Raw genomic sequence first — 17230 nt, forward strand, 5'->3', positions numbered from 1 at the left:
TGAACCACACTGTTTCGCCAACGAATTACACTACAGGCCAATAAAGTTGCTACACCACGAAGATCACGTGCTACCGAAGAGAAATTTAACGGAAGGAAGAAGATGCTGTGATATGGAAATGATTAGCTTTTCAGAGAATTCACACAACGCTGGCGCCGGTGGCGACACCTACAACGTGCTGACATGAGGAAAGTTTCCAAACTATCATACACAAACAGCAGTTGACCAGCGTTGCCTGGTGAAACGTTGTTGTGATGCTTCCTGTAAGGAGGAGAAATGCGTACCACCACGTTTCCGTCTTTGATAAAGGTCGGATTGTAGCCTGTCGCGATTGCGGTTTATCGTATCGCGGCAATGCTGCTCGCAGTGGTCGAGATCCAATGACTGTTAGTAGAATATGGAATCGGTGGGTTCAGGAGGGTAATACGGAACGCCGTCCTGAATCCCAACGGTCTCGTATCACCAGCAGTCGAGATGACAATCATCTTATTCATCTTATCCGCATGGCTGTAACGGATTGTGCAGCCACGTCTCGATCCCTGAGTCAACAGATAGGGACGTCTGCAAGACAACAACCATCTGCACCAACAGTTCAAAATGGTTCAAATGGTTCTGAGCACTATGGGAATTAAGGTCTGAGGTCATCAGCCCCCTAGAACTTAGAACTACTTAAAACTAACCAACCTAAGGACATCACACACATCCATACCTGAGGCAGGATTCGAACCTGCGACCGTAGCGGTCTCGCGGTTCCAGGCTGTTGCGCCTAGAACCGCTCGGCCACCCAGGCCGTCACGAACAGTTCGACGACGTTTGCAGCAGCATGGACTATCAGCTCGGAGACCATGGCTGCGGTTACCCTTGACGCTGCATCACAGACAGGAGCGCCTGCGATGGTGTACTCAACGACGAACCTGGGTGCAAGAATGGCAAAACGTCGTTTTTCGGTTGAATCCAGGTTCTGTTTTCAGCATCATGATGGTCGCAGCCGTGTTTGGCGACATCGCGGGGAACGCACATTGGTAGCGTGTATTCGTCACCGCCATACTGGCGTATCAGCCGGCGTGATGGTCTGGGATGCCATTGGTTACACGTCTCGGTCACCTCTTGTTCGCATTGATGGCACTTTGAACAGTGGACGTTACATTTCAGATGTGTTACGATCCGTGGCTCTACCCTTCATTCGATCCCTGCGAAACCCTACATTTCAGCAGGATAATGCACGACCGCATGTTGCAGGTCCTGTACGGGCCTTTCTGGATACAGAAAGTGTTCGTCTGCTGCACTGGCCAGCACATTCTCCAGATATCTCACCAATTGAAAACGTCTAGTCAATAGTGGCCGAGCAACTGGCTCGTCACAATACGCCAGTCACTACTCTTGATGAACTGTGGTATCGTGTTGAAGCTGCATGGGCAGCTGTACCTGTACACTCCATCCAAGCTCTGTTTGAATCAATGCCCAGGCGTATCAATGCCGTTATTACGGCCAGAGGTGGTTGTTCTGGGTACTGATTTCTCAGGATCTATTCACCCAAATTGCGTGAAAATGTAATCACATGTCAGTTCTAGTATAATGTATTTGTCCAATGAGTACCCGATTATCATCTGCATTCCTTCTTGGTGTAGCAATTTTAATGGCCAGTAGTGTATTTCAGGAGCTGCTGATTGGTTTGTGAAGGACTGCTTCAGTCATAGTGCGAGTATTATGAGTATACATAAGAAATAGAAATATTTTGGATAAAGAAGACAATCATCTCGCTACGTGGTATCACGTTAATTTAGAGAAACGTAATACGAGCTGTAGATGAAGCAATTAGACTACTGCGAGGATATGGGACATAAACGGATGCGTTAGAGAAAGAGGACAAATTATGAACCGCTGAAGACTCGGTCCTATCGTTTGGAATACATGTGTCAGTCACCCAGAATCATTCCTAAATCATCCACCCAATAGCTTGTTGACGTTCCATTGGGACTCAAAGTCGCCATAATTTACATGGGATGGATTGCGAAAGTCTCAGTATAAACAAAGGGGTAATCGTAAAGTTTTAACTATCGCTTCGAAAACTAAATTAACTTAATAATCTTTTTGTTTGACAGTACATGTCTCCTGCCCTGTTACATATTGGAAACCCCACCCTCACCACCGCCCCCCTATCTGCCGCTTTCCACTAGCACAAAGTGGAGCATCGTACAATAATTCGTCCTCGACAGGTACAGCAATGATGCAACTGTGTCAGGCCAATCAAAGTGACTTATTTAGCCGTTTAAATTGGCCTGGTACAGCTGTAACAAAATTTCTCCTGACGAAAACGAATTACTGCACGATATACCACTTTGCCAGTGGCTGCGCCATTTTGTTGTGGCAACTCCAGCATTAGCGCGCGGGGGGGGGGGGGGGGGGGGGACGAGTTCAGTATGTAATAGTTTTTCACGACTTCCCCTCGTTTTGTGGAACAGTAATAGGGAATACGTTCCATTAAAGAGGGCAAATCCGAACTTGCCTTCATCGTGTTGTATCGGAGAGTCGATTTATTTGGTCAGGCTGCTTTCATGGTCCAATCGCTATATTACTTTGCTCTCTGCAGTCATAACTGCCAGTCACATTGGATAGAGCAACGGTGCATGAGCTGATCATCTGCTTCAGAATACCATTTGCAACAACATGTAACGAACTATCTACTACGATACACTTGCAACTCCCTAGCATTATATTACTCATGTCCGTAACATCTAAGGTCATCAGTCCCCTAGACTTAGAACTACTTAAACCTTACTAACCTAAGGACATCACAGACAGCCATGCTCGAGGCAGGATTCGAACCTGCGACCGTAGCAGCAGCGCGGTTCCGGACTGAAGCGCCTAGAACGGCTTGGCCAAGGCGGCCGGCTAAGAGGACTACTGGAGACATTATAACTTTCGACACAGTACTACAAATATAAAATGCACCAAAAAATTGGCCATAAGGCGTAAATGGTACTTGCCGTGTCCGGTGTCCTTCCGAGTGTGGCTAATTGGAACACCAGTACAGGTCTTTGCTGCCAACACAGGAAATACAATGGTTCCTAGACAGTGGGCTATGCCGTCAAACAAAGCTAGCGGTAATACCTCTGATTGCGGACATACGCCCTCTAGTGGTCTACTGTGATCTTCAGCCTAAATTCGTTGGAAGTGTTATGTAAAAGTCCTAGGCATCCGTAAAGAAAACTGCACACAAGGCTCTAGTGCTCCAGTGTTTATGGTCTTTATGGAGTAGACCTGACAGCAGCCATAGATCTATTTCTAGAGCTGTTGTGATAAGGTTGTAACGGGTCTGTACAGTCAATAACGTAGATGGCCAAGGAACGTAAGTGAAAATTTTTGAAAGAAAGCTTTGTTTTCGAAAACCACGTTGAATAACTTCGGAAAACCCGCCCTATTTACATACACTGTCGTCCAAAACTTTCAGAGACTTATTTTTCTCCGTGACTATAAGCGACTTCAACACAGAAGCTACGGTGGTGGTGTGAATTAACAGATGTAAATAACAGATGTGCATTTGAACAGGCAGTTGTGGGCATGCAGTGTAAAGGTGTGGATGTGCAGACGCAATGTGTCAGCGTTCTTGTGTCTCAAATCAAGTGTTCAACACATTCGCCACAACATTTTGAAAAAGCCAAAACCGTGCGCAAAGTCTGTCTCGCGCACCATGACTCCTGAAAAAAGAAGAAAACAAAACGCAGCATGGACATCTGTCGAGGCTTGACTGAAGTTCAAAATGCGGACAGTTCTTTTTGGAAGAAAACCATCACGGGTGACGAGGCTTGGTGATATCGATACGAACCTACCATCATACGACAAAGTGCAGAAATTCACATGAAGGGTCAACGCTTTGACTACATGACCGACATTGAAGACAACGTGACGTGCGAGTTGAACATCCCAAAGACTGACTTTTTTGACATTTTCGTATGGCTGTATGAACGTTCAGTGATTTGAGCTCAGGTGGGAGAATACTATGTAGAAGACCTGAAGCATTAACAAACTCATTTTAACTTTTCTCTATGCTTTTTTATTAATCCATTATAGAAACTTTGCTATCGATGCAGATGTCCTGGGTCGTAACACAGATTCCCACCTGAACTACCCACAACCTTGAATGAGGCACAAGCGTCCAACACCTTCACATCTACATCTACGACTACAAGCCACCTGACGGTGTATGGCGGAAGGTACTTCTCGTACCACAAACTGATTCCCCCGTTCCTGTTCCACTCGTAAATGGCACGTGGAAAGAATGATCGTCCGCAAACCTTTGTATTAGCTCTACGTTCTGGAATTTTCTCGTCGTATGTGGGAGGAATTAATATGGTGCCGGATTCCTCCCGGAACGAACTCTCTCGGAGTTTTATTAGCACAACTCTCCGTGATGCACAACGCCTCTCTTCCACTTCTGGCATAAGCTAATTCGCCCACTCTACTGACGATTACTGCTTTTTTCCTCGATATTTACTTTTTCTCGAAGTACTTTCAGCTTAATGTTTTCTCCATTGTGTGCTCTACGAGTTCTCATTACAACCGTGAATGTCTAGTTATAATATTGTAGTACATATGGATACGTGAAAATTAATTATAATTCGTCTAAAGATTATTTCGTTATTTATATGTTTTCTTTAGTTATTACTGTCTCAAGCGGCATCTTTCATACTCTGTTATATAGCAGATTCGAAATATGGTGTGTAATGTAGAGATATGAACAACCATTTGTGCCCTGTACGCTAAATATTTATGAGAAGTGTTCTAACAAACTCTACATCAGTAAATCCCATAAAATGGATAATATTTAAAAAATTAATATTTATGTACCAAAGAAAGCAATGCGTCAGGCAAAGAAAAACAGCGATAGGAAAGAATTTATTTCTGAGCGGGAGCGCATGCATAAATGAAGTCTCTCGCCGATAGCCATCGATTTTTTGCAGTGAAAACTATGTCGACGCTCGGAGAACATCCTGAAGAGCACATTTTCACACATGTAACCAGATGAAGATAGCAATTTCAATATTTTTGTCAGTGAACACTTTGTACCTCACTAAAATATTATTTATGTAACATAAAGTAAGGACTACCGATAAAGGCACAAGATAGTGACTTGTTTCGTCTTTCGTGTGATTTCCATTGAGAAGGTTATTTTTTATATTACAGAACATTCGAAGAAGTTTATGCTCCGGGTTTGTATTCGCCTGCTGTAAAACAGGGAGACGAAATTGTGGCAGTGCGTGCGTTTAAGTTAGAGTATTGTATCTTACAAAGATTATTTCCTTACGAAAATACAATGTCGCAAAGAGATAGGCCGTTAACGGTCCAAACAGTTTATCAACAGCTTCCCTAACAAGCGGTATCACCTTATGTAAGACCTGTTCACTTTGTGGTTTATTTAAATCACTTTAAAAAGAGTATTGGAATGTTGTGCTGACGAGGGCTGCCGTTTGCTTCCTCGTGCCCCCTAGCCTAGCCTGAAGTAAAGTTCCGCGTACTGGCCCTAGAATGGCCAATGCGGCGCGACTGACTGCGATGTCATCCTCCGGCAATGGCGTCATAAGATTTGGTATGAAGGGGTACGTGGTCAGTACACCCCTCGCCTGGTCGTTGTCGGGTTTCTAGAGATTGGAATCGCTACTCCTCGCTCAAGTAGCTCCTCAGTTGGTCTAACGAGGCAGATTGCATCCCGCTCCAGTCCTCCCACAAGAGAAAAGTCCTTGGTAGTGCCGGGAATCGAGCCCGGGTCCCCTGCAAGGCAGTGAACCGTGCTGACCGCCCATCTACGGAGGCGGACAGCTGAGCAAGTGCTCATAGTTCAATGATCTCGGCGAGAAAGATAATTCATCACCCCTACTACTGTCCACAATGTCTCGTGATCTACACTCCTGGAAATGCAAAAAAGAACACATTGACACCGGTGTGTCAGACCCACCATACTTGCTCCGGACACTGCGAGAGGGCTGTACAAGCAATGATCACACGCACGGCACAGCGGACACACCAGGAACCGCGGTGTTGGCCGTCGAATGGCGCTAGCTGCGCAGCATTTGTGCACCGCCGCCGTCAGTGTCAACCAGTTTGCCGTGGCATACGGAGCTCCATCGCAGTCTTTAACACTGGTAGCATGCCGCGACAGCGTGGACGTGAACCGTATGTGCAGTTGACGGACTTTGAGCGAGGGCGTATAGTGGGCATGCGGGAGGCCGGGTGGACGTACCACCGAATTGCTCAACACGTGGGGTGTGAGGTCTCCACAGTACATCGATGTTGTCGCCAGTGGTCGGCGGAAGGTGCACGTGCCCGTCGACCTGGGACCGGACCGCAGCGACGCACGGATGCACGCCAAGACCGTAGCATCCTACGCAGTGCCGTAGGGAACCGCACCGCCACTTCCCAGCAAATTAGGGACACTGTTGCTCCTGGGGTATCGGCGAGGACCATTTGCAACCGTCTCCATGAAGCTGGGCTACGGTCCCGCACACCGTTAGGCCGTCTTCCGCTCACGCCCCAACATCGTGCAGCCCGCCTCCAGTGGTGTCGCGACAGGCGTGAATGGAGGGACGAATGGAGACGTGTCGTCTTCAGCGATGAGAGTCGCTTCTGCCTTGGTGCCAATGATGGTCGTATGCGTGCTTGGCGCCGTGCAGGTGAGCGCCACAATCAGAACTGCATACGACCGAGGCACACAGGGCCAACACCCGGCATCATGGTGTGGGGAGCGATCTCCTACACTGGCCGTACACCTCTGGTGATCGTCGAGGGGACACTGAATAGTGCACGGTACATCCAAACCGTCATCGAACCCATCGTTCTACCATTCCTAGACCGGCAAGGGAACTTGCTGTTCCAACAGGACAATGCACGTCCGCATGTATCCCGTGCCACCCAACGTGCTCTAGAAGGTGTAAGTCAACTACCCTGGCCAGCAAGATCTCCGGATCTGTCCCCCATTGAGCATGTTTGGGACTGGATGAAGCGTCGTCGCACGCGGTCTGCACGTCCAGCACGAACGCTGGTCCAACTGAGGCGCCAGGTGGAAATGGCATGGCAAGCCGTTCCACAGGACTACATCTAGCATCTCTACGATCGTCTCCATGGGAGAATAGCAGCCTGCATTGCTGCGAAAGGTGGATATACACTGTACTAGTGCCGACATTGTGCATGCTCTGTTGCCTGTGTCTATGTGCCTGTGGTTCTGTCAGTGTGATCATGTGATGTATCTGACCCCAGGAATGTGTCAATAAAGTTTCCCCTTCCTGGGACAATGAATTCACGGTGTTCTTATTTCAATTTCCAGGAGTGTATTTTAGAAACAAAGTTAAGATGCACATTTAGTACTTCCTGTTCCTTACGACACTAACTGATATGCAGCAACCCCCGTGGTACCAATCTCTAATTGAGATCATGGAGGTATTATAAGGGGCGTATCATAACGAACAACGAAAACAGACACGTGTGAAAGTATACTGGAATAGAAGCAATAACTATCTAGTAAACATGGAACAGCAAAAACCCGTTTGCGAGATAACTGTGAATAGTGGTTACAAGCGACCAGAGTTTTCAATCGAAATACTGTCTTCGTTATATCAAATTTATCTGACATTTGAACTTCTGGATTAAGTAATTGGACTCAAATTTTATGATGTGACTCCGGCACTTTTTGCTACCGTTATAAGATGACATCTAACGGGCCAATATGATCAAAGATGGAAGGGTGACGTAGGAACAATACATCAGCTGCCACGATCAGCTGGCCTCAATTCTCCTGATTTTTCTAGGCTCATCCCAGAAGTGAAGTATACAGCACTCCCGTTAATACAAATGAAGAACTGGAGCTGCGAAATATACACTCTTGTCAAGGTTTACAAAATGGTCCGGTGTGTTTGAAGGAACTTTTTTTAACTCACTGCAGAGACGAGTGAAGTACCACATTCAAATGCAAGAATTGCTCATGGAACACCTCCTTTAACATGCAAAGTGTGCAATAAAATGTAAGATGTAATGTACTGAAGCAGAATTGTATTTCTTGTTAACTTAGACATGGGTGAAACATGTGCCACTGTAGATCGGGCATTATTGAAAAGTTTACGCTTTAAATAGATTTGTACTAACCAGAAGTACCGGGTGATCGAAAAATCAGTATAAATTTGAAAACCTAATAAACAACGGAATAGTGTAGATAGAGAGGTAAAAATTGACACACATGCTTGGAATGACATGGGGTTTTATTAGAACAAAAAAAAACAAAGTTCACAAAATGTCCGACAGTTCGCGCTATCAACGCCCACAACTGCAGAATTTGGGATACCGAAAATTCTATAACTGTCGTGGAAACTCCATCGCACGACGAGAAAGTCACTGCATGGGTTAGATTTACCATATCTACCCTTATCGGGCCTTTTTTATTCTAGGAAATGCGTGATTCTGGTTTTGTAACTGCTACCGTGACGGGTGAGAGGTACGCCGATATGTTACAGAATCGCATCATCCCCAGCCTGGTTGATAAACACCTGCTGGAACGTACGATGTTTATGCAGGATGGCGCTCCACCCCATATTGCTAGACGCGTGAAAGATCTCTCCCGCGCGTCGTTTGGTGATGATCGTGTGCTCAGCCGCCACTTTCGTCATTCTTGGCCTCCCAGGTCCCCAGGCCTCAGTACGTGTGATTATTGGCTTTAGGGTTACCTTAAGTTGCTAATTATTGCTATTCAGATCAGATGAAGCGCAATCTGTCGGACATTTTTTGAACTTTTGTATTTTTTTTTTTTTTTTTTTTTTTTTTTTTTTTTGGTTCTAATAAAACCCCATGTAATTCCAAGCATATGTGTCAATTTGTACTTCTCTGTCTACATAAATTCCGTGGTTTATTCAGTTTTCAAATTTATACTGACGTTTTGATCACCCGGTATATTTCATACTGAAGTCTGTAGTGGGTCGTAACCATGTATTCGCAATTACCTCGAAAAGGCTCGTTTATGTACGCATGTATACTGGAACGTTTTTGTTTCTATTCTTGTATAGTTTTACCCGTGTCAGTTTTCGATATGAATTATGGTGCACACGTACAGTTCTCTACAATCTGCGACAATCGCAAAAGGTAGTCCAGCTGCGTGTTTTTGCGTAATTATACTTGGATATAATGGCGAACGAATTTTGTATCACTTTTATTACGAGAGGATTTCATTCCGTTTCGTGGCGCGCTTGACACGAAGCTGAAAAACAAGGAGATGTGTCTTCGTACACGCGTGTACCACATTGACTGTCTTTTCCTCCAGATTTATCTCTCTAGAGTGCAGAACAGAATGTCATCGTCAGTCGCGCGGACTGCTATGATCGTGAGAGCGACAGATGGCAGTCAAGTAGGCACGCATCTTGAACGCTGATTTCACAGACTCACAGATCCATCGGGCTGTAGGGAGGTTATCAGGTGATGAACTCTGGCAGGGGGCGCGATGCTATGAGTGTTGTGGTGTGTTGTGTTGCAGTGATCCCGCAGACGTGCTGGTACCGCAACACCAAGTTCGACTGCGGCCTGAGCATCTCGTGCGTGTTGGCAGGCGGCAAACCCCTAGACCTGTGCAGCGGCGGGCTCATCTGGAGCTGCTGCGTCTCGCACGAGAAAATCACCCCCAAGCCCGACCACAGCGCAGCCGTGCTGCACAACGTCAGTAAGTACCGCCGCGCCGCCTTGCTGTCACATAATGTACTACACACATTAAGTCTCACATTCTCACATCCATGCTCACTTGCCCCCCCCCCCCCCTCTCTCTCTCTCTCTCTCTCTCTCTCTCTCTCTCTATATATATATATATATATATATATATATATATATATATATATATATATATATGTGTGTGTGTGTGTGTGTGTGTGTTCTTACTGTTAAGATGACCACTTCTTAACAATTAAGAAGTGGTCGTCTTAACAGTAAGAATAGACGTGACAGAAATGATTAACGCCTAAGCCACCATTTTACAGCCTTTCAGTATTAGCGGCCTGGCTTTCAATCGTAATTTTTAACCCCTACCGTTCCTCATACATCTACATCTACATGATTACTCTGCTATTCACAATAAAGTGCCTGGCAGAGGGTTCAATGAACCACCTTCAACCTGTCTCTCTACCGTTCCACTCTCGAACAGCGTGCAGGAGAAACGAGCACTTAAATTTTTCTGTGCGAGCTCTATTTCTCTTATTTTATCATGATGATCATTTCTCCCTATGTAGGTGGGTGCCAACGGCATCTTTCTGCAATCGGAGGAGGAAACTGGTGATTGAAATTTCATGAGAAGATCCCGTCGCAACGAAATACGCCTTTGCTTTAATGATTGCCACTCCAATTCACGTATCATGTCTGTGGCTCTATCTCCGCTATTTCGCAATAATACAAAAAGAGCCGCCCTTCTTTGTAATTTTTCGATGTCATCCGACAGTCCCACCTGATGCGGATGCCACACTGCACAGCAATACTCCAGAATAGGGCGGATAAGCGTGGTTTAAACAGTCTCTTTAATAGACCTGTAACACCTTCTAAGTGTTCAGCCAATGAATCGCAGTCTTTGGTTTGCTCTACTCACAACATTGTCTATGTGATCGTTCCAATTTAGGTTATTTGCAACTGTAATCCCTAAATATTTAGCTGAATTTACAGTCTTCAGATTTGTGTGACTTATTGTGTAATCGAAATTTAGCGGATTTTTTTCAGTACTCATGTGAATAGCTCCACACTTTTCTTTATTCAGGGTCAATTGTCACTTTTCACACCATACAGCTATTCATCTAAATCGTTTTGCAATTCGTTTTGGTCATCTGATGACTTTAAAAGACGGTAAATCATAGCATCATCTGCAAACAATCTAAGACGGCTACTCAGATTGTCTCCTATGTCGTTAATATAGATCAGGAACAATAGAGGGACTACAACACTTGCTTGGGGAACGCCGGATATTACTTCTGTTTTACTCGATGACTTTCCATCTATTGCTACGAACTGCGAACTTTCTGACAGTAAATAACGAATCCAGTCGCACAACTGAGGCGATATTCCATAGGCACGCAGTTTGGTTAGAAGACGCTTGTGAGGAACGGTGTCGAAAGCCTTATGGAAATTTTAAAATTTGGAATCAATTTAACAGCCCCTGTCGATAGCACTCAGTACTTCGTGAGTATAAAGAGCTAGTTGTATTTCACAAGAACGATATGTTCTGAATCCTTGCTGAATATGTGCCAATAAATCGTTTTGTTGGAGGTACTTCATAATGTTCGAACACAGTATATGTTCCAAAACCCTACTGTTAATCGATGTTAGTGATGTGCGCCTGTAATTCAGGGGGTTACTCCCTCTTCCCTTTTCGGGTATACGATAACTATTATATATACATTTGAAATTATTCTCCTTTTTTGTGGATACGAAGTCACGTTACTTGGGTGTGAAACTTTCGTCATTGCAGGTACGAGGTGAGCACTTCCCTGACTTGTCAGCACTGATAGACAAACAAGAAAACGGTCCCCCTCCCCGCACGTCCTCGCAACCCTCATCAGCCGAGCTGCACCTCCCTCGGTTCCCCGCACATACTAGTTTTCCCGCGCTTTCTGTAAGACAGACAGTAATAGAGATCCATCGGTTCTGGTTTTGTGAATGTAGCGGATCTGTGTTGCGAAATAGGAATAAACTTACTTATCCTTGGTAGTTTTTAAGGTTTGTAATTTTTTTGCGTTAACGTCATATATATATATGACGTTAACGCAAAAAAATTACAAACCTTAAAAACTACCAAGGATAAGTAAGTTTATTCCTATATATGACGTTAACGCAAAAAAATTACAAACCTTAAAAACTACCAAGGATAAGTAAGTTTATTCCTATTTCGCAACACAGATCCGCTACATTGACAAAACCAGAACCGATGGATCTCTATTACTGTCTGTCTTACAGAAAGCGCGGGAAAACTAGTATGTGCGGGGAACCGAGGGAGGTGCAGCTCGGCTGATGAGGGTTGCGAGGACGTGCGGGGAGGGGGACCGTTTTCTTGTTTGTCTATCAGTGCTGACAAGTCAGGGAAGTGCTCACCTCGTACCTGCAATGACGAAAGTTTCACACCCAAGTAACGTGACTTCGTATCCACAAAAAAGGAGAATAATTTCAAATGTGGCACTTACTTGTAGCTCTTTATACAGCGCAAGTAGCAGATAGAATGTCCAGGTGACAGAAAACTTCGACACGACCTAATTAACGTCTCTTTGTCACTTCTGTTTTTTGGAGAACCACAGATCTCGTGTACATTTTGGTTGCCTGTGCTGTGTTCGAAGGGCAGAGCTTATGCCTCGAGGCCGAACCAATTCTCGCGAAATTGATTATGACAAAGAACGCAATTGCGAAAGATACTTTATTCTTATAGGGGCTAGGAATTATCGTTAAAATATACAGCTGTATTTACATGCTATCTGCTTTCACAGCGTAACAACACACATTCATAAGAACTACTTCGGACGAAATGTCAATGTTTCAATGAATTCAAGTCAAAACTAACTTCTTCTACCCAGGAACGGACTTAACTTAAAAACGCCTTGTAGTACTGATACATTTCCATTTGTAAGTGCATTATATCACTGTAAATATGAACTTTAATTTTTGTATTCTGTCAGAGTGTTTTACTTTGCTTTCCGCTCAGTAAATTAATCAGTTTTGGAATTAACATTTTTTGCCCTTTGCAGTGAGCTGTCGCCCCCTTTCAGTGTTATCACGCCCCCCTAGTGGGGCCTCCCCAGGAGTTGAGAGTCGCTGGCCTAGGACACTCTGGACATATGAAAACTATTTCCTGATTACTAACTTTATTTATTCCAGCCATAAACATGGCTGACAAGTGTAACTGATGTGCCTTCTTTAATTTCTGAAGACCTCAATTTAGAATTTATGAATGAAAAAATTATGTTGGAGGTCGATGCATTAATCTGGTACTGAATAGGATTAAATTACAAATTTTAAAAAAATTGACATTTGATCAGAATGTTAGAACCTGTTCAAAGCATAACTATTTACATTAGAAAATAACTGAAATGTGTGCACTACTCAGAAAACTCAATATTAAGGAAGCACAAATTATGAAAGCTATGTCACTGGAATGTGAAAGTATAGGTCGTTGCCAAATGTAGCAGCACTACTACATTGAAAAATGGGTATTGCTGTATTGTTGTGATGAAATGAACGATCACTAACTTACTTACTCAATGGCTTAGGGTGTTGATGTTGTGGTCTTCAGTCTGCAGACTGGTTTGATGCAGTGCTCCATGCTACCGCAAGACTCTTCATCTCCATGTAACTACTACAACCTACATCCTTCTGAATCTGCGTACTGTATTCCTCTCTTGGTCTCCCTCTACGATTTGTATCCCCCGTACGTCCCTCCAGTACTAAACTGGTGATCCCTTGATGTCTCAGAATGTGTCCCGCCAACCGATCCCTTCTTCAAATCAGGTTGTGCCACAAATTTCTTTGCTCTTCAGTTCTGTTCAGTACCTCCTCATTAGTTAGGTGATCTACCCACCTGACCTTCAGAATTCTTCTGCAAAACGACATTTCAAAAGCTTCTGTTCTCTTATTGTCTAAACTGTTTATCGTCCTTGTTTCACTTCCATACATGGCTACACTCCATACAAATATTTTCAAAAAAGACTTCCTGTTACTTAAATCTATACTCGATCTTAACAAATTTCTCTTCTTCAGAAACGTTTTCCTTGTTATTTGCATTCAACATTTTATACCCTGTCTACTTTGACCATCATCAGTTATTTTGCTGCCCAAATAGGAAACTCGTCTACTACTTTAACTGCTTCACTTCCTAATCTAATTCGCTCATCATCGTCTGATTTAATTCAACTACAACCCATTACCCTTATTTTGTTTTTGTAAACTTTTATCTTATATCTTCCTTCCAAGACACTATCCATTCCTTTCAAGTGCTCCTCTACGTCCTTTAGTGTCTCTGACAGAATTAGAATGTCATTGGCATACCTCAAAGTTCTTATTTCTTCTCCCTGGGCCTTAATTCCTACTCGAAATTTTTCTTTTGTTTCATTTACTGCTTGCTCGGCGTACAGATTGAATAATATCGGGGACAAACTACAACCTTGTCTCACTCCCTTCTCAACCACTGCTTTCTTAACATGCCCCACGACTCTTATAACTGCCGTCTGGTTTTTGTACAAGTTGTAAATAGCCTTTAGCTCCTGCGTTTTACCACTTCTACTCTCAGGATTTCAAAGAAAATATTCAAATCAACATTGTCAAAAGCTTTCTCTAGGTCTACAAATGCTATAAGCCTAGGTTTGCCTTTCCTTAACCTATCTTCTATGAGAAGTCATAGGGTCAGTATTGTCTTACTTGTTCCTACATTACTCCGGAATCCAACTGACCTCCCCCTGGTCGTCTTCTACCAGTTTTTCCATTCTTCTGTAAAGAATTCGTGTTACTCTTTGGCAACCACGACTGATAGTTCGGTAATACTCACACCTGTCAGCACCTGCTTTCTTTGGAATTGGAATTCTTAAATTCTTCTGGAAGTAGTTCTAAAGGAATGTTGTCTACTCCTGATGCCTTGTTTCGGCTTAGGTCGAAGGTAGGTTAAATTATAGTATTATAACGATTTATAAACACATTATATTTCAAAATGACTGAAAACGTATAGAAATTATCTTTATTTCTCGGTGATATGCTGACACTGATATAAACAGCTTTTCATAAGCAGATTCTACCGCCTATTGGGAACATGCAGAAGCGAATACAACGATGTATTGAAAGAAAACGGTGTAACGTATGTACTGCAATCACGCACATCGAGTTTAGTTTATTCCCTGAGCTAGAAAAAATAAAATTTGAATGTGGCATGTATGATACGTATGGAAGATTAGATGGTGTAACTAAAGAGGTAGTACTGGACGGAACTGAGGAGAAAAGAAATTTGTGGTATAAAATGACTAAAAGAAGGAATCGGTTAAGAGGACACATTCTGAGTTCTCAAGGAATCATCAGTTTAATGCTGGAGCAAAGTTTGTGGGATAACAGTAGCAGAGGGACCCCAAGAAACGAATACAGAAAGCAGGTTCAAGTGGACGTAGGTTGCAGTAGTTACTCGAGGAAGAAGACGTATGCACAGGATAGAGTAGCAAATCAGTCTTCGAACTGAAGATCACAACAACAACAACAACAACAGCGGAATGAGGAGGATAACTGGTCTAGTACAATGAACAACGGGAAAAAAATCTACATATGAACAAAGTTGGTAGTACGCACAGCATGTAGTTGATGTCCAATGTCAGTCCGTATACTGTATTAACCAACATCACAGCAGTGATCGACGTAGTGACTATACATAGCTTTTGCTTCAGAGTTTTATTATCCACTATAAAATTTGTGCAGGGATTGCTATTACATCCAAAGAAAAAAATGCAGCGGAGAGGGGGGTGGGAGGAGGAGGCACTTGTTTCTGTAACCAAGGCTGTCAATGCACGGCTGTGCGGCGACATCCGACTCCTGGTGCGGAGTGAAATGTTCACTACGTACCAGTCAGTATTTGGAAGTGAGGATATATGGCACTGTTGATGGTTGTGCATCCGTCAGTTGGGGACGTCAGACTCGGCGTCTCCCTTGTTGCTCTTCGCGAGTAGCAGGGTATGTGCCGGCATCGATTTTAACTCTTTCTCTTCATTAATCATCATTATGCAATACAAACATAACACTGCACTAGACCTGTGTCTATTACACTCAATTACAGTCCACAAATACACGCTCGACTGAACTCTCACACATCGGCAAGAGACGGGGCTACTGTGCCTGCTGGGCGGGAGAACCCACCTGTGGCGGTCCCCGACCAACTATACCATACGACATTTAATTTAATTTGGATGGCTGTCAAGAAACTGAGGGGTAACAAAGAAATCTAACGAGCTGAACCATTCAGGAAATGTGATGGCGTCTTAAGAGAAAAAAATCCTACACAGAAAATGCAATGCTCAGATTATTTCTGATGCTGTCAATCATCTCACGAAGAGGTTCTGGATCCCATTTACACATTCTGCATAGCATTACAACCCTCTGACGTAGATGATCGCGTGGTCGGTAAAACGTACGTTTTTTAAAATCGTCATCATCTACCTCAATACTTGATACATTTAGATGGTTCAATCATTCCATCACGCGGTTTCATCGAGCAATCAGATCTGAATAATTAGAACCTTGTAATCGTGTACACTGCTTTCTGGATCTGTAATTAATTTGGGATCCTACGAAGTGATTTATAGACACTTCTCACTGCTTTCCCGATTTAGGCCATGGGTAAACATCAGCCAATTTTCGTTGAGTCACCAACAGATTCTAAAGTTTAATTTGTCGCACGACGACATAATGATCTTGATTTCGCGCTGCAGCTTTCATACATTTCTTACAATTTCTGTTGTAAAAATACTGTTAATCGTGTCATGTGATATCAGAGGACGCACTTGTTTGTTCTGCTTCGTGAACACGCAAGATTTCCTAAAAACTGGAACTGGCGCACTACAGCCACACTCAGGAATCTTGGAAGGATCTTCAATTAGTTTTCTAAATTATCAGCCCAGTTTCATACCTTCGTCTTAAATTCAGCAGGTATAACGATGATGGTGAACTCACAAACAATGTATTCAGTTACGCTCTCATTAACATTACAAGATGTCCGTTATTCCTTTAATTACATTTAACTATAATTCTGAACTTAAGTACTATTTCAAACTCGGAATAAACTTTTCGCCGTATCTAATGGACACGGCGGAGATATTGTGCTTCCAATCAAGAGCAGACAGTGCCTCTCTGTTGGTTAATTCCACCGAGTGCAATGTCACCTGAAGTCGATAACAGATTAGAATGAAATTTGACCCTCTGGTTCACCTGAAACGTATAACAGAATCTGACTAAACGACTTCAGTGCGACTGATCAAGTAATGAATTTCACTGATAATCCTGATTCCATGATCGTAAGTGCACTCCCTATTAACCATACGTTCATACACCACAGAGCTAGCCGTGGTTAGGTACGGATAAAGGGTAACATAGGATGCTCCTACAAGATAAAAGGAAATAAAAATCATTAAAGTTGATTCCCCAAGGAATCGTTCAACCAGGCATGGTTATATGATAGGCAAACAGCAGGAGAGCAATTTCTTGGACTAAGTGAAGC

At 43.5% G+C, this 17230-nt stretch overlaps 1 protein-coding gene across 2 annotated transcripts in view; it reads left to right on the top strand.

The window, feature by feature from the left end:
• LOC126299069 (serine proteinase stubble-like) overlaps positions 1 to 17230 on the top strand; it is a 318959-nt gene that overhangs the window by 208525 nt on the left and 93204 nt on the right. For both annotated transcript variants that reach the window (XM_049990738.1, XM_049990737.1), the window contains one exon: positions 9509 to 9691. In XM_049990738.1, coding sequence (XP_049846695.1) covers positions 9509 to 9691 — 183 coding nt within the window. The remainder of the gene's footprint in view (positions 1 to 9508; positions 9692 to 17230) is intronic.

Source organism: Schistocerca gregaria, chromosome X, assembly GCF_023897955.1.
Source record: "Schistocerca gregaria isolate iqSchGreg1 chromosome X, iqSchGreg1.2, whole genome shotgun sequence".
Classification (NCBI taxonomy): domain Eukaryota; kingdom Metazoa; phylum Arthropoda; class Insecta; order Orthoptera; family Acrididae; genus Schistocerca; species Schistocerca gregaria.